Source organism: Aspergillus alliaceus, assembly GCF_009176365.1.
Source record: "Aspergillus alliaceus strain CBS 536.65 unplaced genomic scaffold BDW43scaffold_18, whole genome shotgun sequence".
Classification (NCBI taxonomy): Eukaryota; Fungi; Ascomycota; class Eurotiomycetes; order Eurotiales; family Aspergillaceae; genus Aspergillus; species Aspergillus alliaceus.
The window spans coordinates 85,643-111,886 of NW_022474701.1; the positions used below are offsets into that span (position 1 = coordinate 85,643).

General features: G+C 47.6%; 8 protein-coding genes across 8 annotated transcripts; 4 read left to right on the plus strand and 4 right to left on the minus strand.

Annotated features, from left to right (window-relative positions):
• Positions 1 to 1,648: 1,648 nt before the first annotated feature.
• BDW43DRAFT_310457 (putative translation elongation factor eEF-3) lies at positions 1,649 to 5,102 on the plus strand (the record flags this gene model as incomplete). The annotated part of the gene is made up of 4 exons (XM_032046945.1): positions 1,649 to 1,836; positions 1,906 to 4,801; positions 4,908 to 4,984; positions 5,060 to 5,102. 4 exons carry the CDS (start codon positions 1,649 to 1,651, stop codon positions 5,100 to 5,102), a joined length of 3,204 nt encoding a protein of 1,067 aa, XP_031900936.1.
• A 2,260-nt stretch (positions 5,103 to 7,362) lies between these two features.
• BDW43DRAFT_274208 (tetratricopeptide repeat protein) lies at positions 7,363 to 10,542 on the plus strand. Its single transcript, XM_032041708.1, has 2 exons — positions 7,363 to 7,449; positions 7,564 to 10,542. The coding sequence occupies exon 2, from the start codon at positions 7,622 to 7,624 to the stop codon at positions 10,529 to 10,531; it is 2,910 nt and encodes a 969-aa protein (XP_031900937.1). The 5' UTR covers positions 7,363 to 7,449; positions 7,564 to 7,621; the 3' UTR covers positions 10,532 to 10,542.
• A 174-nt stretch (positions 10,543 to 10,716) lies between these two features.
• BDW43DRAFT_62612 (uncharacterized protein) lies at positions 10,717 to 11,046 on the minus strand. The gene has a single exon (XM_032050317.1). The coding sequence runs from the start codon at positions 10,940 to 10,942 to the stop codon at positions 10,769 to 10,771; it is 174 nt and encodes a 57-aa protein (XP_031900938.1). The 5' UTR covers positions 10,943 to 11,046; the 3' UTR covers positions 10,717 to 10,768.
• Positions 10,821 to 11,846, minus strand: BDW43DRAFT_62608 (bifunctional precorrin-2 dehydrogenase/sirohydrochlorin ferrochelatase MET8). Its single transcript, XM_032050316.1, has 3 exons — positions 11,722 to 11,846; positions 11,156 to 11,637; positions 10,821 to 11,106 (listed from the first exon to the last, which is right to left on the minus strand). The coding sequence occupies exons 1-3, from the start codon at positions 11,815 to 11,817 to the stop codon at positions 10,977 to 10,979; spliced, it is 708 nt and encodes a 235-aa protein (XP_031900939.1). The 5' UTR covers positions 11,818 to 11,846; the 3' UTR covers positions 10,821 to 10,976.
• A 25-nt stretch (positions 11,847 to 11,871) lies between these two features.
• On the plus strand, positions 11,872 to 13,896 carry BDW43DRAFT_62622 (ribose phosphate diphosphokinase subunit PRS1). The gene is made up of 4 exons (XM_032050318.1): positions 11,872 to 12,348; positions 12,415 to 12,424; positions 12,478 to 12,598; positions 12,668 to 13,896. The coding sequence occupies exons 1-4, from the start codon at positions 12,090 to 12,092 to the stop codon at positions 13,730 to 13,732; spliced, it is 1,455 nt and encodes a 484-aa protein (XP_031900940.1). The 5' UTR covers positions 11,872 to 12,089; the 3' UTR covers positions 13,733 to 13,896.
• A 5,742-nt stretch (positions 13,897 to 19,638) lies between these two features.
• On the minus strand, positions 19,639 to 20,167 carry BDW43DRAFT_274223 (uncharacterized protein). Its single transcript, XM_032041709.1, has one exon. It carries the CDS (start codon positions 20,038 to 20,040, stop codon positions 19,762 to 19,764), a length of 279 nt encoding a protein of 92 aa, XP_031900941.1. The 5' UTR covers positions 20,041 to 20,167; the 3' UTR covers positions 19,639 to 19,761.
• Positions 20,168 to 20,480: 313 nt separating this feature from the next.
• Positions 20,481 to 24,172, minus strand: pldA (putative phospholipase PldA). The gene is made up of 8 exons (XM_032050320.1): positions 23,554 to 24,172; positions 23,107 to 23,498; positions 22,905 to 23,057; positions 22,231 to 22,852; positions 21,921 to 22,181; positions 21,414 to 21,874; positions 20,776 to 21,363; positions 20,481 to 20,654 (listed from the first exon to the last, which is right to left on the minus strand). The coding sequence occupies exons 1-8, from the start codon at positions 23,600 to 23,602 to the stop codon at positions 20,580 to 20,582; spliced, it is 2,601 nt and encodes an 866-aa protein (XP_031900942.1). The 5' UTR covers positions 23,603 to 24,172; the 3' UTR covers positions 20,481 to 20,579.
• BDW43DRAFT_62715 (DUF890 domain protein) lies at positions 23,809 to 25,848 on the plus strand. The gene is made up of 10 exons (XM_032050319.1): positions 23,809 to 24,107; positions 24,181 to 24,228; positions 24,283 to 24,358; positions 24,422 to 24,432; positions 24,484 to 24,582; positions 24,633 to 24,706; positions 24,757 to 24,886; positions 24,940 to 25,030; positions 25,078 to 25,341; positions 25,393 to 25,848. Exons 1-10 carry the CDS (start codon positions 24,025 to 24,027, stop codon positions 25,804 to 25,806), a joined length of 1,290 nt encoding a protein of 429 aa, XP_031900943.1. The 5' UTR covers positions 23,809 to 24,024; the 3' UTR covers positions 25,807 to 25,848.
• The last annotated feature ends 396 nt before the right edge of the window (positions 25,849 to 26,244 follow it).

Sequence of the window (26,244 nt, forward strand, 5' to 3'; positions counted from 1 at the left end):
GATGTGTTCTCCTGCTGATATTACCTTCAGTCGGTCGACCTTTGTAGATCACAATTCAGCGATAAATTGATAGGTTAGTAGGGTTTAATTACTGCCGCTTATTGTACGGATTCTGGACCGTACAGCTGTTCAATTCAGCGCATTATCTAGTCGCTTACGGCGGCCTGGGCAACACAGATTGCTGTGATGTACTATGTATGTCAACGTAGCAAACGCTGGGTTGGGGACAGTTCAGTATCAGTTCAGCCACCCAACCCTCTGAAATGACGGAAGACATCGGGAAGTCTCTCAATAGTCCATAGCTCTTGTCAACCCTTAACGCCTTGTTGTTTCTCTGTATTAGGGTCTCCTTTTTTCCTTTCTTTTTTCATTTTTTGATCGATTTTTTTCCGGCCCAAAGAAAGGCTTTCCGATGTCTAGAAACTCGACTGCGCCACCGAAAGTCTGCGGGAGCGATCTGAGGGTGGCGACAGAAATAGCACCAGCATCTGCAGGCCCAACACATTCACTCACACGGGAACGGACACTAACCACGGTAGATTAGCCAGTGTTGTTGCATCCCCAGATTCATGCCCTGTCAGGGACTGAAAGACATTAGCCTAGTCCACTAAGAAGGATAATCAAGGGATGTGTTTTTCCACCGCCTTGTAGGTTTACTTGAAGGGCGGAGTGCTATCGCACCGAGCCTGTTGTCGTAATTCTCTAACCGCCCGGGAATTTCAATCAAGTGTCTAGATACCGATCAGGAAGGATAACTGGAACTCTCAAATAAAAATAAATAAAAAATATTAAATAAAGAAATTCTTCGTCGGAAGTGGCAGCCTTGTCATCAAAAGAAAGGAACCCGAGTACCTTTGATTATACAAGAGACCAAACAACTGTGTACACTGTAGAAGCAATGAGACGGACAAACACAACGAATGGATTCCAGCGATATTAGTCGCCTCAGGCCAAAATTACATATCTAAGCCGCCCGGGTTTCAGTGTGTTACTGTAGGGCAACACCATGATCGAGTAATGTCCGAGATTTTTTTAATTCCTAGGGTTCTCTTATTGCAACCTCGGATTGTCCGTCCAAAAAACCAGAAAAAAACTCTTTTAGTCGGGCGAGACGAAAGACCAATTAGCAACCACTGATTGAACTCAACGCAGCCACGGGCCCTATCGGCTTGGTTGCTTCGACAGCCATCGGCACTAATCCGGTTCCGGGTCTAGCGCGGGACTGATGGGAGAGGAAAAAAATTTTTTGCAATGGGTTGCCTCTCTTGGAGGGTTGGGCGGCGAAAAGAATAGTCCACAAACCGATAAATATCATCCATCCCCATCCACTTCGTCCCCCTTCCCTCTCTCCCCTCTCACCATATCCCCTCCTATCTCTTCTTCTAAGAGGTCTGGTCCTCTCTTTTTTGTGAACACTTTTGTTTTTCTTTTTGTCTTGCTAGACAAATCAAAAAGTTAGATTTCTATTCGGCCATTTTAGAGCGTGTTCTGTGTCAGTTTCGTCTAGACACAGTTTTCGTGGGCCGTCGCCTCTTATCGAGATACCCTCATAGAACGCTTTTGAACCGTTCTTGCTATTTTTTTTTCTCTTTTACATTCTTCCTTTCTCCTTTTCGAGTTAACGATATCCGACTTCCTTTCGCCCAAAATGCCTGCTGTTGATGTCTCTTCGGTTCCTGCCGTCTCTGGCAAGGAGACTGCTCAGTCCATCGCTGTCCTGGAGGACTTGCTCAAGAACCTCAACATTTCTTCGACTCAGGATGAGGTGAACGCTGCCAGCGATAACCTTGCCCACCTCCTCAGTGGCCCTATCCCTGAACAGACCCTTCCCCTGAAGTATGTTCTAAAACCCCACCTAAAGGGAAAAATTCTTCACCTAGACACAGTGAGACTAACACAACATAGGCTGGCCGAGTCTCTCCAGAAGCAGCTCTCAAATAAGAAGGATGCCAACGCCCGTCAGCGTGCTTGCGACGCCATCCGGGCCATTGCTTCCCACGCCACCATCGCCCCTGGCGTTGAGCCTCACCTCGTTACTCTCTTGCGTCCTGTCCTCGCTGCCGTTGGTGACAAGATGACCAACGTCAAGGATGCCGCCCAGAGCGCCGCCATTGCTATTGTCAAGGGTATCAACGGCAACGCCGTCAAGGCCGTCCTTCCTCCTATCCTTGACTCCCTCGAGTCCGCCCAGAAATGGACCGAGAAGATGTGTGCTCTTGAGTGCATCAACTCTCTCGTTGAGTCCGCTCCCGCTCAGCTTTCTTTCCGTGTCCCCGATTTGATCCCGGCTGTCTCAGAAGCTATGTGGGATACCAAGGCCGAGATCAAGAAGGCCGCGTATGCCACCATGGAGAAGGTTTGCGGTCTTATCGTCAACAAGGATATTGAGCGCTTCATTCCCGAGCTTATCAAGTGTATCTCCAAGCCTGAGAATGTCCCCGAGACCGTTCACTTGCTCGGTGCTACCACTTTCGTTTCCGATGTCACTGGCCCTACCCTGGCCATTATGGTTCCCTTGCTTGACCGTGGTCTCGTCGAGCGTGAGACTGCTATCAAGCGTAAGTCTGCTGTCATTGTGGACAACATGTGTAAGCTAGTGGAGGACCCTCAGATCGTCGCTCCTTTCCTGCCTAAGTTGATGCCCCGTCTCGAGAAGAACTTCGAGACCCTGCCCGACCCTGAGGCTCGTGGTAAGACTGAGCAGGCTTTGGCTACCCTCGCCCGTGTCGGTGATGTCAAGGATGGCAAGATCCCCGAGATCTCCACCGCTGGTGACATCTCCACCGTTTCTACTATCCTTAAGGAGATTCTCTCCCCCAAGTTCGACGAGCAGATCAAGAAGTCTGAGGCTGTCATCACCTACGTTGGTGCCATCGCCGGTCAGCTCGTTGATGAGAAGGTCGGTGAGGTTGAGAGCTGGACTCAGAATGCTCTCCCCTACATCACTGCCATTGTCGGTGAGGAGGAGGCCAAGCCCATCGCGGAGACCCTCCGTAAGCGTGCCTCTCCTGACGCCGCTGCTGAGGATGAGGTTCTCTCCGACGAAGAGGAGGGTGAAGATCTGTGCAACTGCACCTTCTCCCTGGCCTATGGTGCCAAGATCTTGCTGAACCAGACCCACCTCCGCTTGAAGCGTGGCCAGCGTTACGGTTTGCTCGGTCCTAACGGTACCGGTAAGACCACCCTCATGCGTGCCATCAATAACGAGCAGCTTGAAGGTTTCCCCAAGAAGGACGAGGTCAAGACTGTCTACGTCGAGCACGATCTTGATTCCGCCGACACTGAGCAGACTGTCATTGGCTGGACCCTGAAGAAGCTCCGCGAAGTCGGCCTTGAGCCCAAGCAGGATGAGGTCGAGGCTAAGCTCGAGGAATTCGGTTTCCTCCGTGAGCAGCTCAACGGCCCCATCACCGCCCTCTCTGGTGGTTGGAAGATGAAGTTGGCTCTTGCCCGTGCTGTCTTCGAGAAGCCTGATATCCTCCTCCTGGACGAGCCTACCAACCACTTGGACGTCAAGAACGTTGCCTGGTTGGAGAACTACCTCTGCACTTCCCCTTGCACTTCCATCATCGTCTCTCACGACAGCAAGTTCTTGGACAACGTTATTCAGCACGTCATCCACTACGAGCGCAACTTCAAGCTCAAGCGTTACCGTGGTACTCTGAGTGAGTTCGTCAAGAAGGTTCCCTCCGCTCGCTCCTACTACGAGCTTGGTGCCTCCGACATGGAGTTCAAGTTCCCCGAGCCTGGTTTCCTCGAGGGTGTTAAGACCAAGGCCAAGGCTATCATCCGTGTTAGCAACATGTCCTTCCAGTACCCCAACACTCCCAAGCCCCAGATCACCGACATCTCCTTCCAGGTGTCGTTGGGATCTCGTATTGCCGTCATCGGTCCCAACGGTGCCGGTAAGTCAACACTGGTCAACGTCTTGACCGGTGAGTTGATCCCCACCACTGGTGATGTCTACCAGCACGAGAACATCCGTATCGCCTACATCAAGCAGCATGCTTTCGCCCACATTGATAACCACCTCGACAGCACTCCCTCCGAGTACATCCAGTGGCGTTTCCAGACCGGTGAGGACCGTGAGACCATGGACCGTGCGAACAAGATTGTCACCGACGAGGACGAGAAGGCCATGGACAAGATCTACAAGATCGATGGTACCCCCCGTCGTGTCATTGGTATCCACTCCCGTCGTAAGTTCAAGAACACTTACGAGTACGAGTGCTCCTTCCTGCTGGGTGACAACATCGGCATGAAGAGCGAGAAGTGGACTCCCATGATGACCAGCGACAACGCCTGGATTCCTCGTAACGAGATTATCCAGTCCCACGCCAAGATGGTCGCCGAGGTTGACCAGAAGGAGGCTCTTGCCAGCGGTCAGTTCCGTCCTCTGGTCCGTAAGGAGATCGAAGAGCACTGTGCCCAGTTTGGTCTCGACGCCGAACTTGTTTCTCACTCCCGTATGCGCGGTCTGTCCGGTGGTCAGCGTGTCAAGGTTGTCCTTGCCGCCTGCTCTTGGCAGCGTCCCCACGTGATCGTCCTTGACGAGCCTACCAACTACTTGGATCGTGACTCTCTCGGTGCTCTCTCCAAGGCTATCAAGACCTTCGAGGGTGGTGTTGTCATCATCACTCACTCCCGTGAGTTCACTGAGAACCTCACTGAGGAAGTCTGGGCTGTCGTCGACGGAAAGATGACTCCTTCCGGACACAACTGGGTTCAGGGTCAGGGTTCCGGTCCTCGTCTCACTGAGAAGACCAACGATGAGGACACTTTCGATGCTATGGGCAATAAGGTACGTTATTTTCCCTCAAATTCACTACCCAAACCTCCTCCCGCTTTCTGCTTCACCCCATCCGATCCTTCCACCTTATGACATGATATGCTAACTCCTTAAATAGATTGAGGCACCTAAGAAGGCCAAGAAACTGACTTCAAGTGAGATGCGCAAGAAGAAGAAGGAGAGACTTGCACGAAAGTATGAAACCTTACGAAACCCCCTTCCCCCACCCCCCCTTCTCCGAGGCCGAAATGATGCTAACCGATTTTATAGGAAGCGTGGTGAGGAAGTCTTCTCTGATGAGGATGATTTCTAAAAAAATCGCTATAGTACAAAAGAAAAACGCGAACATTGCTTATGAATTACTCCTTTGCTTGAAATTAATACTTGGATGGCTCAATTCTTTATGTAATGTCGTTGATAGATGTTATGATCGGACGAATTTATTTTCCAATTATGGATTGCACTCCCAACTTTCTGTAAGACCCAAACTAATACTAATTAATATACTTGTGGATTACATAAGTAAGAGCTAGAACTGTTTGTCACAATTCGTAACACAAGTAATGCGCAGGTTGAGGCCGTTAAATCGGTGGCTTCCATTAACGGTCTATAAAAATTGGTGTTGCACCACGTGATATGTGTTCCCGACCAACACTTGGTCTCAGTAACGTATCCCGTAAGCGAGCTGGCCACTTCCGTTCTGATGTTCTGATCTCACCACCGGGGTTAAGTACTAGCGCATGTATCAACGAAATAATTGCATTTCTTTATAATAACTAATTAGAAACCCGATTAAGACATTGCAGCCGTTCATGCCCTAGAATATGACAATCACTGCAGCGTGGTGGCGCTCGTACGAGTGATCCAGCTACAGATAGTCCTGGATCTATAGGTAGAGTATCATGAGCTTTACCGATCTTATTCCCACACTAGAGTCGCTCTAGGCCCTCTTGAATAGTAAAACCCTCTGTAATAGTTAGCTGTTTAGTAGAGCGCTTTTCCTTTTGGGCTTGGACCTCAATGCGCAGTTCGAAAAGCCTTGATTTCCTTCAGAACAGTCACATTATTAAAAGTTATAATTCAGCTCCTTTTATCAATTGATCTAATGCAGCTTTAGTAGGAGAACTAGCACTCTGCGTACGAGCCCTAAGTAATTTTTTAATTGTAGTCTCTTTCTCTTTAAGCTGCTTTAGATTATGAGGTGTTTGAGGATCTGAATTTGTTGACCGACTGCCTGGTGGTGTAGGAGTTTTTAGTTGTTCACCTAACTTTTTAAGCACTCTTTCAGGATCAAATGGAACTATACAAGCTCCTGTAAAGCTATTTTAAATAGTCTCTGATTTTATAATGTAGCCGTACGAACTTCAGGGAAGCTTTTTAAAAGCCAAACTTATCAATATGACTAAAGTCAGCCTTTGATTTAGCTTCTATCAAGTCTCCGTGCGCATCTTTTAGAGGTTAGAAGCAGCCAATATCAAGAGGTAGTAGGCGATATGATAAATAGGCAGGTATATAGATAGGAATAATATCATTCTCACTACATACCTTCTCGAATTAAGGCGTTAGATGACTTCTACGGCTATCTAGAATAAGTGTCACGGTGTGCCCGCGGGCACACCTACCTGCCTGCCTGAATCCTGAACATACTTATATATGTGAGTGCAGTACAAAGCCTTCGGCTTTGTATCCTAGTCTTTTGCTGATAACGCAGTGGTTAAGCTTCTGAATGCACCCAGAGGTCACACCGTGACAATAAGCAGTCAATATTTTTCTACTGTACGGCCAGTAATAACAGGAATAAAGCGCTTTTAAAGCCAACGAAGGCATATCTTACCAGTAGTCTATCTATTAGGACTAACTTCAATACTGAGAGACCTAGAAAGTGCTCTGTCAACTGTGCATTGCATACTGGCTGAAAACCCGTGAGCATCGTGCTTTGTATCTACAGGATATAGATGTTCTCAGAGACCATATCCAATTGGACTGAGAAGCAGTTAAGCCAGTCTCGTGCAGCAATTGCCCTGCTATGAAAGACACCTTTGGCTATAAATGGAGACACGGTGTCGAGGCCAAAACCATCTCGGTCCTCTGCGCTGCATGCCATGGGCTATCATTGTAATCCTCATTTACAAACGGTTAAGGTGGGTTGAAGGACCAAATTTGGGTCGAGAGGCTGAAAGACCAGTTATCTGCGTGTACTGCGGAAATCAGGAAGGTGTTGATTAGATGCGAAAAATTCACGTTTGGGAGGGAATTTTTAGCTTCGGGGTGTCAAGTATGTGTTTGGAAATATCGTAAATTATTCTCAGTTTGGTTTTCCAGAAAATGCGGCACTATAGCTGAAATCATGGATGTCTGTTCTCCATTTCTCTGTTGATATTATGCATGTACATACTACGTACTACGAACTGGGGTACAATCCGCCTGCGGAATGCTCTTAACGCCACAAATTATCTTAAATCCGAGAGCCCCACTACCACCGCCTTCACAAAATCCATTCTGCCTTATCGATAATGCCAAAAAATGGAAGGAAAAAAAAAAACTACTTTAGCGGGGTACCTAATGTTCAAGTAGTTTCCCATCTCCAGACACATTCATCCCACTTAAAAGCTACCAATCGCATTCATACAACTTGTTTTGAAGAGTGCCACATCATTCCTGTAAGCGTTCTTCCAATTCGAGATCTCCTAGTTGAAAGGTCCGATTTTGAGAACCCGAGGGTCTCGTCGGGAATAGCCTAGATCAGGTATTCCTTATCGCTTACGAACTAATAGGGTTCTATCAGCCTTTCAAAACTATTATTATTCTTCTCTGTGAACGAATCTCTCCAATATGGCCGAAGCTTCGGCTGTATACCCCGCATCCTTGGGCACATTATATGATGAAGGGTCACCACTAAAGCACCAGTATGATCCTATCCGGTTGGCAGACGCCGAGATAGTTCCAATTCTACAACTACCTCTTGCAAAGGCTATCTTTGGCCACGAGTCGGCGGATGAGAGTGCTCTCACTCGTGTGGCTGGCGGGGAGATATCTTATACTACCTTTTTAGCCGACAAGACGAAGTCTATATCCCACACGCAGCTAGACGGTTTGACTCCCGAACAGCAGCATTCGCAACTGTTCCACATTGGCCTAGCAGCCCTCTTCAGTTTCCTTCAGTCCAATGTCACTGGACCCCCATTGGGTTTCAACCCTGCGGAGCTAATTATCCCGTCAGCTCTGCGGACTGACGCGACATTTCTGAAAGCCGTCAGAACCCATATGATTCGCGATCTCTCCGTAGATGGGGAAGCCGCCTATAAGCTGACTCCGAATGTGGAGCTCTTCGCCGTTGCGAAGGCCATCCTGGTCGACACTGACGTCCTACTTGTCAATGGCCCGTTGGTCGCTAGGACAGCAAGAATGCGTGTTAATTTCCTTCATCAAAAGATGCTATCAGAAATCACTAGCACGCTACAGGATGCAGTCTACTCCGATATCGAGCAGATCAGCAAGATCTTGTTGAATGAATCTACTGCTAACTCAGAGAAAGGAAAATTCTTCCTCGAAAGAGCTCTCATCCACAATCACTATGGTTTCGATTCCAAAGCCAGAGCTGACATTGAGAAGGCTACATCCGAAAGAAACTTCGAATTTGCTCTAACCGGAAAGTTGGGTAAAAGAACCAAATTTCAGGAACGCGATGTCAGTCAACTTGTTATCCTGGCAAAATCTGCCGACGACGCAACGGATGTGAGCCCCAACAGCCAGAGTGATTCACAGCCCTCGGGCCCGAAGAAGTTGGATCTCAATGATGATACCCTTTTGGAATCCATTTCTTTTACTAAGGATGAAAAGCAACAGCCTCAGGATAAGCAAGTTACCGTACAGGAGGAGTCAACACTATCATCAGTACTGGCATCTATCGACCCAGGAAATCAGCCAAGACTCCACCCCGTTGATTCTGCAATTCTCTTAGCTCAGGCTGCTGCGATCACCAACACCACTCCCGAGAATGGTCTAACTCGAGAGGAGACACACCCATACGCTACCCGAGTTCTTGAGGGCGGTAGCTCAAACTGGCAGATTTACACACAGGGTCTTCTAGCGCGGAGCAGAATTGAGGGCTATAGGGCTCGGACGGTGGAAAGGTCGGTCTTACAGATGCAAGCCCTTGTAGATCAAGTCATCGCCGACACCGCTACCCTCGACAGTCACGCTACTACTAATGTTGAAGAGCCTACTACATTCTTGCCGAGACCCGAGAAATCCGAATCAGCATCGGCCTCAGAGAGACTTGAATACATATGGCTGCTGAACTTCTCCACCAGGTGGAACCTCGAGGCTGAGCTGGCAACTCGGTGGGTCAATCTGGGAGGACTGCGAACTGCGCTTGACATCTACGAACGTTTGCAGATGTGGGCAGAGGCTGCACTATGCTACGCCGCTACGGAAAGAGAAGAGAAGGCGAAAGCCATGGTTCGCAGGCAGCTCTACAAACCAACGAACAAAGAGAATGAAGATGAAAATGAGAAGTTTGAGGGGCCTGAATTGTCACCTTTGCCTGCTGATGCCCCCAGACTATTTTGCATTCTGGGAGATATTGATTCAGACCCAACTATGTATGAGCGTGCATGGGAGGTATCGAACAACAGATACGCACGGGCTCAGCGGTCTTTAGCCCGTCATTATCTCACATTGAACCCGCCTGCCCTAGAAAAGGCCGAGGAGGCTTATCAGAAGAGCTTGCATATTAACCGTCTCAATCACGGCGCTTGGTTCGCACTAGGCTGCGTACAGCTTGAACTCCAGCGTTGGGATGATGCGATATCCTCATTCACTCGGGCCGTTCAACTGGAAGACAATGATGCTGAAGCATGGAGTAACCTTGCCGCAGCTATCCTGCGAACATCTAAACCAGATGAGGATGAGTCTACCCCCGCTACTGCGGAGCAGCCCGACGAGGAGCACGAATTAGAAACAGGAAAGGTGCCACAAGACCCTCACAAACGCAAGCGTGAGGCCCTCGCAGCTCTGAGTCGTGCAGCTCAGCTCAAGAATACAGATGCTCGTATCTGGGACAACGTGCTCACGGTAGCAGCTTCAATCCCTCCTCCGTTTACACCGTTCCGGGATGTTATTACAGCACAAAGGAAACTCATTGAACTTCTTAGTGCTAAGAAAGGCGAAAAATCCGTTGATCTACCGATCTTGGGCATGCTTGTCGACCACCTTGTAACAGCCTATGAGTATGAAGAGCTACTGATTGACATTAACGATGGAAATGAACCCCCGCAGCGAGTCGTCCGTAGTGGTACGATCCCTGGACAGATTTTGTCTTTGTTGGACGACTCTATTGTGCCACTAATCACCCACTCTGCACCGCTTTGGCTTCTTGTTGCTCGCGTTGAGCAGTTCCGTGGACATCCGTCCAAAGCCTTTGAAGCTCACGAGAAGGCCTGGCGTGCTACTGTGGCCTCATCAACGCAAGGGGCATTCCAGATGGGTGACGGAAAGAAGTGGATGGAAATTGTACGTTCCACGGAGAAATTGGTTCGTGATGGGTACGCCAAGTACGGCCCTATGGACAAGGAGGGTCAGGAAAATGCGAATAGAGAAGCCGGGCTTGTTGCCAAAGATTGGAGGTTTAAGGCTCGTAGTGCAGTGAGGGGTATTTTAGGTAAAGGCAAGGAGTTCTGGGAGGGTAGTGAAGGGTGGACACGGTTGAAGGAGCTGCAGAGTGAAGTCGGTAGTACATAAGCAGACTACCTCAGATGGCATTATTAGTGTTATCTCTTCGATTAAATAGATCGGTACATCAAAATTCACTTCAAAAACTATCTACACGGCATCTTGACGTTTCATCTCCGAGGTCAAAATCCAATCATCCTTAGAACATAGATATAGAACAAGCCCCCGCAAATGATATGGCCGTCCTAAGCCGATATTCGTAGGTCATAGGGGTCCGTTTTTAAGCGCAGCAGGCATGCCAATCTCTCAGCGAATAAATGTTGGCGAGGGTTTTTCGCTGAGAAGGTGTAGGTGGAGACCGATCATGAGAGTCTGGTATACAGCACAAACGCTTGCTCCAAAATGATAGGCGCACAGACGTATCTCCATTAAGTTCCTCCTAGGAACATGCCCCAGAATTTGGGGCATGAAGTAAACCATATCTCACTGATGGGACTGTATGCAGAGATGGCGGTCAACTAGATCGAACTTCCTCAAACGTGGGAATTTTTTCAGAGGCATAATGGGCCAGGAGGCAGTCCATATCCTGATCATTCATTTGGACAAGATCACCCAGGCTCCATGATTCGCAAACTCCAGACATCCTAGGTAACAAGTCAATAGATTCCTTCGAAGTATTATTGAGCAACTCACCATTTCATCCTTTTTGGACCTTCCTCCACATTGGGAGCTACCTCCCTTAGCTTCTTTCGCAACTTTCCCACATTCTCTATTGCCGCTCCCATGTTGTCTGGAAGAGTATCGGCTATTTTCTTCCGCACCATGCTCGCAAGCTTAGGACCGTTTCCATTCGTGCTGACCATCACTTGTAATGGGCCGTCTCGATGCACACTGCCGAAGTAAAAGTCGCATTCGGGAGGAACATCCGCGATGTTTGCAGGGATTTTCTTCTCTTTGCATAGCTTCCATACACGGGTCGAAGCATCCGGGTCATCAATGGCGCAGAGAACCATATCTGCCCCTTCTAGATCCTTCGGCTCGAAGTTCCGGTCGATGTGAGATACCTGACCTTCGGATACCCGATATGCGACTTCATCGTTTAGGCCAGAAGCTGGACAGACGACCGTTACTTTGGCATCAGCGTTAAGAGCATGGAGGATTCGACCAGCGGCTACCTATATTTATCGTGTTATAGTCAGAGAGAGAATTCTAAATATATATTACAGCGCTGATTGCTACACAATAACAAAGGAGCGCACCTGTCCACCTCCAACTACCAAGACATGCTTGTTTTTTACTTGCCAAGCAACAATGAGGGACCCTCCTCCCTGAACCTCAGGAAACTCTTGTGACATCTTCAAATAGGTGGCAATTGGGCTTTGATTATCAGGGGAGCGGGGTTTATCGACATAATGTCGGCGGCGGGGGCATTCTCGGTACGGGGAGCAACAAAACCCCGTGACGAAAAGCTCCAGCTTATTTTTTTCTCTCCAATTTTAGCTCCCGCTATTTTTTTTCTTCCTCTTCCTTCCCCTCAAATGTGAAATTCCCCTAGTCTACCACCACCTTGACCCTCCCCCTTCATTTATCTGTTCCATGTCTTTTTCTAGCACATAATAGCATCAAAATGCGTGGAGTACAGATTTTTTCTGGGACATCACATCCCGCACTTGCTAAAGTTGTCTGTGACCGGCTAGGGACCCAGCCCGCCCAGGCAGACCTTGGGAAATTCAGCAATGGGGAGACGAGTGTAAATATTGGTGTCTCGGTGCGGAACCAGGATGTTTATATTGTGCAGAGCGGCAGTGAAAAGATCAATGACAGTGTCATGGAACTCTTGATCATGATCTCTGCCTGCAAAGGTGGCTCTGCCAAGTCCATCACAGGTACGTTTTACGGGGCCAATCTCCCTTTGATCATATCATAGTTGGCTAACTTGCAGCTTGATTCAGCGGTTATACCGTATGCTGCCTGCCTTGTTTGACTACCGCTCAATTGATGCTGACATAGCTGAGGTACTTCCCATACTCTCGTCAATCTAAAAAGAAGAGTCATCGCGGTGCCATCACTGCCCGCATGCTGGCCAACCTTCTTTCAGTTGCTGGTGTAGACCATGTGATAACCTTGGACTTGCATGTGAGTCACAAAGCAGTCGGTGTCGGCATGGTTTCATTTTCTGGAAGAAATTCTCATCAGGACATATAGGCGTCCCAGATGCAAGGTTTCTTCGGTAAACCCGTGGACAATCTGTTTGCCGAGCCTTACATCGCTCGTTGGATCCGTATGAATGTTCCTGGTTGGAGGGAGGCAGTTGTTGTCAGCAAAAATGCCGGGGGTACCAAACGGGTCACGTCATTGGCAGACACGTTGAAGCTCAACTTCGGCATCGTTACTACCGATAGGCGCCGTCCTAAAACGAAGATGGCTATGTCTGACAGCACAGTCTTTTTTGATTCTATAGACGAAGATATCACTCCTGTTCAAAAAGACAATGACCCGTTTGTACTCCACGTTCAGACCGGAAACAATGGCGAACCTCAACCCAAAGAGTTGCCAGGACAAAACAATAACATGGAATCGTTGTTGTCGGCAAACGCGCTGCTTCCTGACATTCTGACTGGTGCTCGTCGTCCTTCGGAATTGGAAGCTGCACACGGGTGCACAGATGTCCGGGTACATGATGTAATCACTGGGCGACTCGTAGAGGGTCACCTTGTTGATGATGACTACCACCCGACGGATTCCACGTCTGCGCCGGGAGACACTACCTCAGGGCAAAGCGCTATCGCAGAGAATTCTGATGCTGTTTCAGATTCAATGGCGGAGTCCTTTGTCTCTAACACATCCTCTTTGCCTGGTGACCATGCTCTTGGTGGCTCGTTCGATGCTGCTGAATCATCTGATGAAGAAGGCAGCGTCGGGCGAGCTGTTGAGCGAGAGAAGACCATTACTTTTGTGGGCGATGTCCGTGATAGGACTGTGTTCATTGTCGATGATATGATTGACAAAAGTGGGTCATGGATTGCTGCCGCAGAGACTGTTGTGAAGAAAGGTGGTGCTAAGAAGGTCTACTGCATTGCAACCCATGGACTTTTCGGGGACAAATCCCTTGAACAAATGGAAGCATGTGAGGCGATTGACTATATTGTAGTGACCAACACTTTCCCTATCTCTGAACAGATGGTCAGGAAGTCGAAGAAGTTGGTCCTCATCGACATATCGACTCTTATCTCAGAGAGCATCAGACGCCATCATTATGGCGAAAGGTAAGTCAACCCTTCCAAGTTCTATGAGTATGGGAGTTCTAACGCTTGGTGAAGTGTTTCGGCACTTTTTCATCTCAACGACTAACGTGCATTTCCAACTGCACCTTTCCCTATCTCATGCTTTTGGGCGGGTAAAATCTCGCCACTGTGCCGCTACGGTAACACATGACCTTGATGCATTGAGTGATGACTTCAAGCGAGTAACGACCTGAAAATTGATGAATTTCTTTGTCTTTCATACCGGATGGCGGTTATCTGCTTGCACTGCGCAGGATTTCTACTTCGTACATTTTGTCCCGTGATACCTAACGCGATTTCTTTTCTAACAAGTTTCAAATCATTGAGTTGTTATTAGCGGGCGCCAGTTCAACGTACTTGTGTCTCAGCGTCACACAAACGCGACTTCCCGGTCTCACTTGAAATATGAAGATCAGCCTCCTATGGCCACACATGATGTGGTTATACCGCTGCTTTGCCACTTGTTTGTGCTTTGACTTTGACCCCATTGGGGCGCCGATGACCGGCAAATCGTTCTTTATTACACCAGCGATGCAGTCCACTTTGGGTACTGCAGGAACATCTTGCAAGGACGGAGATCTCTCTGGACTTACTTCACAAGATCGTTCTTAACGGAGCGTTGGGAGAATACATTTGGCTCTGTTTGTCTATCTACTCTTCGTGCAATTTGGCATGGGGACAGGTAGCTACCAGGGCCTTCGAGGAATGAAGGCACCAGTTTCTGGAATCTTCGTTGATTACCAGGCCTCGGCCAGTGAAACTGGTGCAAGAGAACATCTCGAACATTCCAGTAGTTGCATTAGTCGTATGTTGATATGTAATTTTTTTTTTTTTGGAAATATATATCTATCAATTCGTCTTGGTGCAAATGTGCCACGGCTCCTTGTCACTGTTCTCCCGCCAACCTAATATCTCCGTATAGGTTGCGTATCAGGCCTTTGCATCCCTGGGCAGATCGGATTGAGCTGTCCCAGAGCCACTGGTTCAACATTGATTATTGGAAAGATCCGAATTGATATTCGTTGCTTGGAATCGAGAATGTGACGGGTTGATTAGGTGGGCTGACTTCACTTGACTGTTCTCAAGTGTCCGACAAAGAGCTGTTTATGTGACGTCGTACAGCAGAGTCTCTTGATCATTGTAGCGGTGTATAGAGATATAGCAACCGGGAACGCAAGCTGAAATTGCGACAAGCCACGGCGGGCAATCCGGTCCAATGTCAATTGATATGCTTGCAACGCGACGTCATATATCGATCTCGGCTAGATTCCGATTGACAAGAGAAAGTCGAACACATCCAATCATTCTCTTGCGAGTGCAGGGTGTTAGTTGTTCTCTAGAGCCCACCGTGTTGCTTCATCGCATCTTACATGAGACGCTTGACAGACGCTACAGGATGGGGAGACAAGCAAAAAGGGAAAACAATGTTGAGTCAGATATTACGGAATAGTACGTCCTTTGTTTTTTGGAAAAGGAGACGTGAGAAGAAAGCGACCTGTCAAGCGCAAAAGTACCATGCATCGGCGGGGCGCGTGGGTCATTGTTTGGAGAACAACCAACTCCGCGGGAGACGGAGTCCACACTAACGAGCCAACGAAACCTACCGGGGCACAGGAATACGTCGGGGAACCGCATCCGGTAGATCAGCGCAAAGGTTCGACTTTCAATTCAACTAGGATGGTACAGTTACTCATTTGGGGCAACTGGGTCGGGAAGGAATACGACTAGCTCGGTTACTTCGTGAAGCATCTAAGCGAGTATGGATATGGAGAGTACGTTATTGAGGAGAACCTAAGCAGGGCTTACGTACAATTCCAACGCGTCTCGAGGCGCTACCTAGTTAGTCGATACGATGATTCGGCTGAAGTGGGATGATGAGATCTCCATTTCGTTCATTTCGATGTCATCAGTGGTCCTAGCGCCTTAGTGGAACACTGTCAGGTCCGACAGGCTGGGTAATTTGGGGCTCAGAACGCTGTGTGCACCGCGTGCTCATTTCTCTCGTCCGGCCCAGACCCGATTTTCTTTAGCCTTTTTCCCCCCTGCAAGAATCAGGTCGCAAGGGCTCTTGATTTGCTACCCGGTTCGATCTACTCTGTTAGTGGTACTACTGCACCCTCTAGGCTAGATTTAGGGCCGAATTAGCTCGCCAGACGGAGCTAGTGGTGTCTTACAACTTCGGCTGAGGAAGAAGCCCCCTGGCTTCCGATTTACTTGATACGGGTCAGTATCTTTGCCGGAAGAATAAAATGATCACCGGGTCTTAAACACTATCTCCTTCCTGCCTTCTTCTTTAGTCTTCTCTGGATTTGTGACTGAACCAACGAGGTAAAGTGTCCGCCCCGAGTACCCCTTTCTCGGGTCCCTGTCAAGTATTTACTATGCACTGGTGGCTTGACGACACTAAGCTGGTAGTCAACTCTATTCCCACTTGAAAAGCCACCGAGTCACGAACCTGGTTGGCGGGTCTGTGGATCCTCTGCAATTGTCCGTCGTGATCAGCTAACTAAGATTAACGCGAAGAGAGAAGAGAAAAAGAAAAAGAAAAGAAAAGAAAAGAAAAGAAAAAAAAAATAACCTAACACAACAGACGAAACCAAATGATTTGGTACTAGATCATGCAATTCTCTGGAAGATGGGTAGGTTGTTTGTTTTGATGTGCTACAGGACTTCAACCATATGGACCATACCCTGTAGGTATAGACCTGCATGTACTGTACGTCTCACGTGTCCCAGATGGGATGCATACACCTTTGATTGCTCCCTTCCAGAAGGCCTAAATGGTTTCCCTGCATGGTCCGGATCTTACCAATCTACTCCGTATGGAGGCGCTGGACTTCAGCCTGGGATGTCAAAAGACTAGGGCCTTCGGTAAAGGGGCACCGGTGCAACTCGGCGATCCGGTGGCTCTCAAGGTGAACAAGGGAGACCCTCCTTCTACGAGTGCCTAATGGGACAGGCTGAGACGGTGGATGAGCCCAAAGAAGTCAGATACATGAAGAGTGACTTTTTTTGGGGGAGGGGGGGGGAAACCGAGGTTTCGGATATGGAATTGCGACCCAAATTAAAATCGTTCTTTTGCTACTTAACTTCTTATCCGTCAAAAATCACCTGCCCAAAAAGAAATTTCGGTGGATTGTGAGAGAGAGAGAGCAAAAGGAATCGACACTAATAATATTAAGTTTTTCTTGAAAAAGATAAATAGAAAGATAAATAAAAATATACATTGATCAGAACGAGAAGGAAAGTGACAGAAAATTATTGTTAAAAATAAATAAATTATTTTCCCAATGTATTTGTCACATGGTGTCTCCAATTTCTCAGGTTACTCTCGCAATAATAGTACTAAAAATTATTTGACTAATTATTGAAAGAGGGGGGATGGATTTTGATTTTAAGAGTGGGCGTGAGAGTGAGCGAGATAGACCAAAATAATAATGATGATAATAATTATTAAATAAATAAATAATAAATAATAAAACCACAAACCACTAAATACTTCCGCTATATAGGTATATTAATTAATACCATCCATCCATCCATCCATCTATCTATCAAATAAGTAAATATACTCCGTCAGTATGGATCTTGGGAAGGATCTGCACGCCAAAAAGTCCCAAAGCACCGGCACTGGGAAATCCTTCTCGCTCCTCCAATCATCAATGTCCGATTTTTTCAATTAGGCCCAGATCCATAGTCCTGGATACGGTTGTGTCGATGGGCCTCTCATCTTTGTCCGATCCGGCTCTCTTTCTTTCTTTCTGAATGATGATCTTCGAGATCTGCGACATCGTGAGCCCCAAACCTATCCTACTAATTATGGTAGCAGGAGCACCAGGGTTCCCGGACTATCGTATAACTTTCCAGCTCCCCGGGGCGCCATCTTATACCCACTTTCTCTGGCCCACTGGCGATATATCACTTTACTGTCGACTCTTAAGTTAATGATGATTGGTCTCTTGTCCATTATTGACGTCTATTGTTGACCCTCTCGCCAGGTTACCCCATTCGTGGCTGTTTTTTCCTTTTCTCTCTCCTACACACGGCCTCAGCTCACACACTGATTCTCTCTCTTTGATTTCTCAACTTCCTTTTTCCTCTTCCCTTCGTACATATCGCTTCAAATCACACTCGGGTTGCTCCACTCTACTAATGGTCCTGGAACAATAATCGGGTACGTGCATTACAATTCCAGAGTCATTCCATACAGCAGTGCTCTAGGTCTGGACTCTCAGATCTTACCGTTTTCTGAACAGCAAGGTCACTCCGATGAGAAATGCGTTCTTCGCTTCTTCAGTAGACGATACCTTGCTCCTGGTCGTAATTGAAAGCTCGCCCTATATATACTATGGAGTGTCTGCCGACCCATCTCTACAAAAGCATCTCTTCATTCCTCTCCAGTCTTCCCACCTCTTTAGCCTTGCAGCCTCCTTGCTACCAAGTGAATCAAGTCTCCCTTGCTATTCTTCATTCTTCAGACCGTACTCCCTAGAACTTGACTTTTGCTTTCATCTCTCCTTCCCCCTGGTTTCTAGAAACCAAGATCAACGTTCGACTCCGATATTGTTCCGGGTGAACCAAGGTTCAGGTGCCGAAGTCCCAAAAAGCTTCCCTTGACCCACGACCAAACTTTACAGTAAGTGACGTGGGACCCAGCCTGCATGTTGAAGCATGTAAGCTAACGTGTTTGAACAGCATCACAATGGCCAACCAATGTCCGGGACATGTCTTTGTTATCGTGCAAGCCACCAATGGGAACATTCTCACCTGGCGCTGTTCGGACTGCACGTCGGGACCATTTGTGGCCATCTGGCGCTGCAAGATCTGTAATCACTGCCGCTGTAACTCATGCCACACCGCGAAGGCATGAGTAGCAGTTACACTGGTCATCATCGGGTCTGGTATACTTCAGTAAGTAGTGGTACAACTGAGGCAGCGAAATCCTGCTTTCCTTGTGTAACAAAATGGTCAGGATCCACAGCTGACCCCTTACCTGACTCCTCAGATCAGATCCTTAAACGTCTTCGTTGCAGCTAAATCCCTGCGTGACAGCTGCAGGCGCAACGAATCCTGACCGCCCTGCCCGACTTACGATTTTTTTTCCTTTTTCTTTATTCCTTTGTCCTGTGTCTCAGATGCTTCACTATTCTGCATTCCACATTCTCGGTTTCAATTCTCTGCACGAATTAGCCTCGGCGGATCTTGCACCTGGATGGAGTGCCACCAATCAACTTCGTACGTGGAGCATCCGTGGTAGTCAAGATCTCCCGTCACGACGATATGTCGATCCGCCAAGAAAAAGGGAGACCTATCGTACGCAGCAAAGGCCGAGCACTGCAAAATCCTTCCTCTCCTCTCCTCTTCCTCTCTAGTATGTATCCCCCCTTGATGACACTTGTTTCTTTAGCAAGCATTGCTTGGAGTCAAGGTTTAGCGAACGAAGCAAAGAAAGAAAAAAAACCTTTTGGGTCTGGGACATGTCATTTCGGCTTTTCTGTACTATTCACTACCCGCGCGTCTGTTTGTTTTCCTTATTTCTCCCACCTCCTCCCCCTTATGCTTTTCAAAGAATGCAGATAGAGATAGAAGCTACGCGGCAACGCACTTAATTTACTCCCTTATTTTTATTTACTCATTGGATCCCATTAACTACTTCGTAAACATAGAGAAAAGAAAATATAGGTTACACATCCATCCCGCGTCTCACCCAGCGTCACACGTGAGGTAAACTGTAACACCTCTCATAATTAGCAGGAGGCTATTATACCCCCAGGATTCAAACCTATAACTAACCTATAGGCTATAGCTATATGACACCCAGGACCGACGCCAAGCTTCTCCCAATCTAACGGTCACCAGATTGAAAATAGTTAATAACTGATTTATCCGTACTGAACATTCCATTGTACCACCCGGGAACCATTTAGGCTAGTTATGGCTGTAGGTTTTCCAGGCAGCTTGCTAGGTAGTAGCTCCCACCCTCCTAACCTGCCGAAAAGGGCCCGGTTTGAGAGATCATTGCTTTCCGGCAAGTTTATTTGTTGGGGTAGGTTCGATTCTTGGTTTTAGGCTTTGCTTTGGGGCCCGTTGGATATGGATAAATAGGATGGATGGATACACTGAAAACGCGGGTTGGACCCTTTTTTTTCTCTCTCTCCTTTGGGTTGGTGGTGTTGTTTCTTTTTTGCTTTTGTTCTTCGTGGTTGGTCTTAGGTATGTGGGTTCTTTTCCCGGATTGCTGTGCTTTTTTATGCAAGGTGTACCGGAGGGTGATGCTGATGTAGGGGGTTTCATTTAGTTGCATCCTTTCGGGAGAGATTTCCTTTATTGGAGAGTTAGGGGGAGCTGGGGCTGGTACTGCTTTGATGTCTTTTTGGGGATTTGATGTGTGGGGGTTGGATTTACGGCGGAGAGGGATAAGTGTTCGACGTTGGTTTACTCCTAATAGTATTGGGATGTCGTGAAAACTTTATTCTTTCTGTTTACGATGTTTCTAGGCCTAGACTTGGCTGATGGTTATGAGTTATATGTGCTCTGAGGTCCATTTATTAAAGTAGTGTTAAGACACATCAAGTGGAGCGTACGAGTTAGGCAACAGGCAAAATAAAAGACATTAATCATGTGAATGGCCTTCATTCTTCTATGCTGATCATATTATATCGACGAATATTATCCTAGAACGGGTCTAGAATTTGGAAGCTCCGAAGAAGGTTCTAGTCTCTGGACAACAGGAGTGATGCTAAGCTGTGGTCTAGCTCCGGGAGTTATACATTGCGGAATGCTCTCATAAAGTCAACTAGATCACTTAAGGCATCACGTGCTATTTCAAAGACCTAAGTTATATAAGTTATCTTACTTTTGCTGGAATTGAGGTGAGTGGACATGTCTATGTCGTTATGTAGTCCTTGCTATGATTAGTATCATGTTAGTATCCAGACATGTGTTCCAAAACAAATAAAAATCATATTTAGGTAGTCTGAGATGTAAACCCAAAATAATAAAAAAATCAGGTATAGATACTCTGCTCACACTTAGTAAATCTCTCATTAACATCAGTCGGACACCTACCTCTGTGATTTGGTTCACCTGTAATCCAGGCTCCGCCATTTCAGCGTCCTTCAAGAAGTCAAGTGGCATCCAAACCAAATGACCCTTAATCTTATCCAATTTTTCCCGGACATCCTTGACCGGCTGGTACGGGTCAAACAAGTGTCCCTGCTTCTGCTTACCGCGGGGTCTGAAATTCTCGTAATCTTCGAAGTTCTTGATGTTGTCGTCCGGATCGGCGCGGAAGAGCATTCGATAAATTTCGGTGTTGGTGGTGGCCCGTCCGGTCCACATCTCCCAAAGTGGCTCACTCATGGGATCCGTGACGAAGTCGTTCTCAGGCCCCTCGAGGACCTGGTTCATGCAGACATATGGGGGTTGCGCATTGGCGCTTTGGGAAGCGTCATATTGCTGTGCTGGGAGTAGCCCAAGGTGCTCTCGCCAAAGCTGCCGCCGGAGTGTGGCGGCCAAACGACCTGCCTTGTATGGTCTACCATCCATCGTGCTGTCGATGAAGTCTTGGTCCTCCACAACGATAGCCAGTTCGCTATCATGGAATCCGAGTTGTGACTGTCAGGGTTAGTTATGATCTGGGTATTTGAGGACCAAAGTAAACCTACCCGATCGTTGATATTCGCACTGCCGCAGATAGCAATTCTATCATCCACGATGCAGACCTTGCCGTGTACGTACAGCTCTTCTTGAACAAAGTTTTCCTTTTCAGACTCAGCGTCACCCTCCCAAGGCTCATCGGACATCCTGCCACCGTTTAGCATAGTTGTGTGGGCAACTGTATCCTTGCTGGAGGCTTTGTATTCGGCACTGTGGCGCTCAGCCTGCTCCTCATATCGTCGCAATCTTGCCAGCCGCTCTTCTCTTTCTTTCTGCGCATCATCGTAGCTGACTTCGCCCTTATCACCCTCTTTACCAATAGAGGGATGGACACTGTCACTCATGATGGACTCCGCAATTCCACGTTGGATGTCGTTATATGTCACTCCCGCTTCATTCTCTAGTGCTTCTAGAGCCGGAGTTTTGTTGATGCGATCATATGCACGTAGATTGAAAACAAAGACATGTTCTTAGTACGTCAGTAATCGATATAGTAACAAAGGCAGATCACTCACGTTTGGGATCGATGCCTTCCTTCGCAATCTGGCCAAAGATCGAGTGTTCGCCACGATTGATAGACTTGTATTGGTAATCCATGATCGCCCGTGTTCCTGTCGCCTCAGTCTGTCTAAGATCCCCAGCAAATCCAGGGATTGCTGGGATCACGATGATCACACGGAACTTCCTCCCTTCTTTGCTTGCGCGGACACAAGCATCAACAATGGATCGCCCAATCGTATTGAGTATAGGCTTTTGCTGATCTCCGGTGGCAGTAACTAGGAGAATTAGTAAATGTACCGTGAGAGAGAGGGGAGCTAAACGTACTGAAGAATTGATTTTCAATGTAGACAAAGTGTTCAGCCTTGCTGATGATCTCCTTGTACGCGTTCTGAATGCTGTGTTCAGTCAGGATGCCACTACTCCAGTCGGCGCTGCTGCGCACAATCTGTGCCCGCGCGAACCCCTGGGCGCCACGAGGCTTCGTGTCCAGAGGTGAGTAAGGGTGCTGAATGTAATCACCGCAAGGGTACTTGGGACGCTGTACAGCGACAAGGTCTTCGTCTTCGCCGAGACGGCCCTCCAGCATGAGCCAGTCAACATTTTTGTCACGCTTGTACTTATCGCGCTTGATGAAATTCCATCGCAGGACAAAGTGCTCCGCAATATCATACACACAGTCTCCGATGAGTCCCATGGCCACATCGTGCCAGGGCATCCGGCCATATTCCGCCTTGCTGAGCTCGTTTGCTTGCCACGAAGCCACACTTTGGAAATCCATGATACGATTATTATTGAAGTCCTGTCCCGGGAAGACCTCATCCTTCATATTTGATGGATGAACGTCAGCCAGAGGATGCTGATTAGCATCCCATCTGCCAAAACAAAGGTCGATGCCTCCAATGAAAGCCAAAGCATAGTCAATCACAATGAACTTCTCGTGATGGGCCTTGTCATCATCAGATTCTGGTCATTGGATAAGCTTAGATGCATTAACTCACCCAGTACAATGTCATGTCGGCTGCATTCTCAAAGATGTTGTGATCCGGATGACGCAAGATCTTGATATTTCCATAGCCGGGTGTTCCCTCCGGACAGAGGTTGCGCAAGGCATGTTTCGTATGGGCCGAGTTGCAAGTCAGTGCTTGGTTAACCTGACTTCATAAGTGACCGATTATATCATAGTAGTACAAACCGACTGACCTCTTTGTATACAATCACATAGATCTTCACTCCTGCTTCTGCGCGGCGCTTAAGCACCTGATCCAGTCGCCATTCCTGCGTCTGGTATGCAGGCCTACGCAGAAATAGCTCCGGTGACAGCCACCAGTCTTCGATATAGATGACTTCCTTCGCGTTTTCGAGAGCGATCGAAACGGCCCACAGATAGTCTAGCGCATCGACATACCACTTAACCTTGTTGCCCTCCCGAATTGGAGCAAATGATCCGAAGCGATGGGCCTCGGCGATTGCCGTTCTCTTTCTATCGGTTTCTTGTTCGTGTTCTTCGTCATGGCGATGGTTAGGGTTGACAATGTTGAAAAATTTGCCAACCTTATGCTTGAAGTGGTGGGCCTCCTCTACAATGTGGGTGTCTACCGACTCCCTTCCAGTCAGTTGGTTCGTAGCAAATTGGTGGGTAATATTGACCTTTCAGAGAACCCTCCAGGTGCTGGATCTTCTCTTTGAACTTGTCCATGGCGACACTCTACCCTGAGGAATTGAATTGAAAAGAACGAGCCAAGGTGGAGAGGGGTTGTTGTTCCTGAAAAGTGGGTTTCTTTTTCATCAAACGACGACCGAGGGGTACGTATGCGCAGGGACCCCATGACATCACGTTTTATTTAGACTTGACCAAATTAGATTCCTTTGGACTTGAGATCGCGGGAATCACCTGATATTGTGAATCCACTCTGCAAACACTAAAATAGTGCGTTTGAATCGCAATCCCCGTTTCCTTTGCTGATAGGTGAACCCTTCCTTCGTGTCTCAAACATCGCCGGTACGCCCCACCCATAATCATTCAAAATTAGTACCTTCCAATCGTTGTTTTTGAGTCCTATCTTCAACATATACCAAAGCTTTCAAAAGCGATATACCAGCCAGATCTCATGCAGCACAATGAGGGCAGCTCGCAATAATATCTACAAGGATGACGTTGATTTCGCCACCCTTGCGCGGCAATCGCCCGAATTCGCAAAGTAGTACGTCTTGGCTTTGTCGGACTAGAAGTTACGAGTTTTCGCATTTCTAGGCGATCGTGCTAACAATTTATAGTCTCAAACGAAACAATCAACTGGACTTTGGTGATCCCGATGCTGTCCGGTAAGATCTGCAAATTGTGGGGACTGATATCGCGATTAACTTAACTTGTGGTAGCCAATTAACCAAGAGTCTCTTGCAACGAGACTTTAACTTGAAGGTCCACATCCCTGAAAACAGGCTATGTCCACCAGTACGTACTGGTTTGTAAAGATCTGTAACACCCTTGATCAATGGAACTGACAGTAGGTTATAGGTGCCAAATAGGTATTCATTCAGAAACCTGGAGTATGGACCTTCCAAATCTAACGGTGTCAGGTTCAATTATATCCTCTGGTTGCAACGCCTTTTAGACACCACGGGAAACGAATACCGTGACGACTATGATCCTGATAGGAAAGTTGTCGGGCTTGACATGTACTCCCACGCAATCGTCGATTTCAATAATGCCGGTCTAACTTCTACAGAGGAACAGGATGCTGCAGCATATACCCGCTTCTGGGATGTGCTGTAAGGCCACAATGGAAATTTGTAGCAACGGGCAAGGCGAGCATACTGAAAACAAACTGCTTGAGTACTAACAGAGGCTAGATATTGATGATGACAATATTCGAACGTCCCAAGAGGCTGTATCCGCAAACGAACTAGACTCGCGCATCCGCATTATTAAGACGGATCCCAGTGATAGTCTCATCTCATTGAAGAAGCTGGAAGTTGAAACGTATGCGAATCCACAGAATAGCATATGTGCGTCCGTTTCTAACACGAATCAAGCCTTGATTTCACGATGTGTAACCCTCCATTCTATGTCTCTCGCGAGGAGCTGGTATACTCTGCACAAGCAAAAAAGCGACCTCCATTCTCAGTAAGTCACATACCACCACGCTGAAGCCATGTACTTATAATAGACAGACGTGTACCGGCGCAGAAGTGGAAGTGGTCACCCAAGGAGGGGAGGTTGCTTTCGTGTCGCGCATGATTGAAGAAAGCCTTCATCTTCGCGAGCGAGTCTCGTGGTATACCTCGATGCTAGGAAAGCTGAGCAGCGTGACTATACTCGTCGAGAAACTCATTGAACACGACAACCACAATTACGCGGTCACAGAATTCGTTCAAGGCTCTAAGACTAGACGATGGGCGATAGCTTGGTCGTGGGGAGATCTCCGCCCTTCAGTGGTATGTACCGTAGCTTTGAATATGGACTACCTACGATACTAATCGAGGCAGGATGTTGCGAGATCAATCACAACCTTGCCAAGACACCTTCTCCCGTTTCCGTCTGAATTCATCTTTGATATTCCCACCGGCTCAATTGACAGTGAAGGTCGAAACCTCGATAACGAACTCACTTCTCTCCCGCTTCAATGGGTGTGGCGCAGTACTCTAGCCACGGGTGCTGGGTTCGCCATGGGGAACGTGTGGTCCCGCCAGGCGCGTAGGAAGATGAAAGGTTCAGCTGGGGCAATGCAGAGTATGGACATTGATGAGAAGAAAGCAGCACTCGGGTTTAAAGTGCTTCTAAGGAAGGAAGGCATCGAGGAGAAGGGTGTCCGGGTCCTGATAAGATGGCTCAAGGGAACGGATCCTGTCTTGTTCGAGAGCTTTTGTGGTATGGTGAAGAGGAAGCTCGAGGGCAGGTAGAGGAATAGAAACTAGGTTGTTTACCATTTGTTCTCCTAGCCTTAACACATAAGAAAGGCTTCCTTTGAGGTCATTACTAATACTTCATACTAGTGATAAAGTAAATAATATGCGGGTGACGCCAGTCTCCGGTCTATCTAGAGATGAGCTGAATCGAGTTAAGAGCGATGTCGCCCAAGAGATTCTCATTCGCTTCCACGGCTGTGTTCTTGCTCCAGTACTTTTTACCTTCAACCTATTGCAAGATACATTCCCTTCAACCATTGTGGGCCAGTGTCACATCAATTTAAGGCTACCATCGGTCGATATTTATCATGGTAATTAGTACGTCCTCAGGTTGCTCCAACTAGCAGTTCATGCTTACACGTCTCTATTTTTGAAGGCTTTCTTTAAGGTAGCAACTTGGATCTACATTATCTTGGGACTAAGGATACTTGA

What these genes read in the sequence shown, in the direction of transcription:
- BDW43DRAFT_62622 (XM_032050318.1), top strand. Translation starts at nt 12,090, where the DNA reads ATGCGTGGAGTACAGATTTTTTCTGGGACATCACATCCCGCACTTGCT. An exon ending in TGATAACCTTGGACTTGCAT is followed by an intron (nt 12,599 to 12,667) that starts GTGAGTCACAAA and finishes CAGGACATATAG; the next exon opens with GCGTCCCAGATGCAAGGTTT.
- BDW43DRAFT_62715 (XM_032050319.1), top strand. Translation starts at nt 24,025, where the DNA reads ATGAGGGCAGCTCGCAATAATATCTACAAGGATGACGTTGATTTCGCC. An exon ending in TCGCCCGAATTCGCAAAGTA is followed by an intron (nt 24,108 to 24,180) that starts GTACGTCTTGGC and finishes AACAATTTATAG; the next exon opens with TCTCAAACGAAACAATCAAC. An exon ending in GAGATCTCCGCCCTTCAGTG is followed by an intron (nt 25,342 to 25,392) that starts GTATGTACCGTA and finishes TAATCGAGGCAG; the next exon opens with GATGTTGCGAGATCAATCAC.
- BDW43DRAFT_274223 (XM_032041709.1), bottom strand. Translation starts at nt 20,040, where the DNA reads ATGAAACCCCCTACATCAGCATCACCCTCCGGTACACCTTGCATAAAA.
- pldA (XM_032050320.1), bottom strand. Translation starts at nt 23,602, where the DNA reads ATGGACAAGTTCAAAGAGAAGATCCAGCACCTGGAGGGTTCTCTGAAA. An exon ending in GGAAGGCATCGATCCCAAAC is followed by an intron (nt 21,875 to 21,920) that starts GTGAGTGATCTG and finishes TGACGTACTAAG; the next exon opens with AACATGTCTTTGTTTTCAAT. An exon ending in TAATGAGAGATTTACTAAGT is followed by an intron (nt 20,655 to 20,775) that starts GTGAGCAGAGTA and finishes TACTAATCATAG; the next exon opens with CAAGGACTACATAACGACAT.
- BDW43DRAFT_274208 (XM_032041708.1), top strand. Translation starts at nt 7,622, where the DNA reads ATGGCCGAAGCTTCGGCTGTATACCCCGCATCCTTGGGCACATTATAT.
- BDW43DRAFT_62612 (XM_032050317.1), bottom strand. Translation starts at nt 10,942, where the DNA reads ATGGTTTACTTCATGCCCCAAATTCTGGGGCATGTTCCTAGGAGGAAC.
- BDW43DRAFT_62608 (XM_032050316.1), bottom strand. Translation starts at nt 11,817, where the DNA reads ATGTCACAAGAGTTTCCTGAGGTTCAGGGAGGAGGGTCCCTCATTGTT. An exon ending in TGGTAGTTGGAGGTGGACAG is followed by an intron (nt 11,638 to 11,721) that starts GTGCGCTCCTTT and finishes CGATAAATATAG; the next exon opens with GTAGCCGCTGGTCGAATCCT. An exon ending in GGTCCAAAAAGGATGAAATG is followed by an intron (nt 11,107 to 11,155) that starts GTGAGTTGCTCA and finishes CTTGTTACCTAG; the next exon opens with GATGTCTGGAGTTTGCGAAT.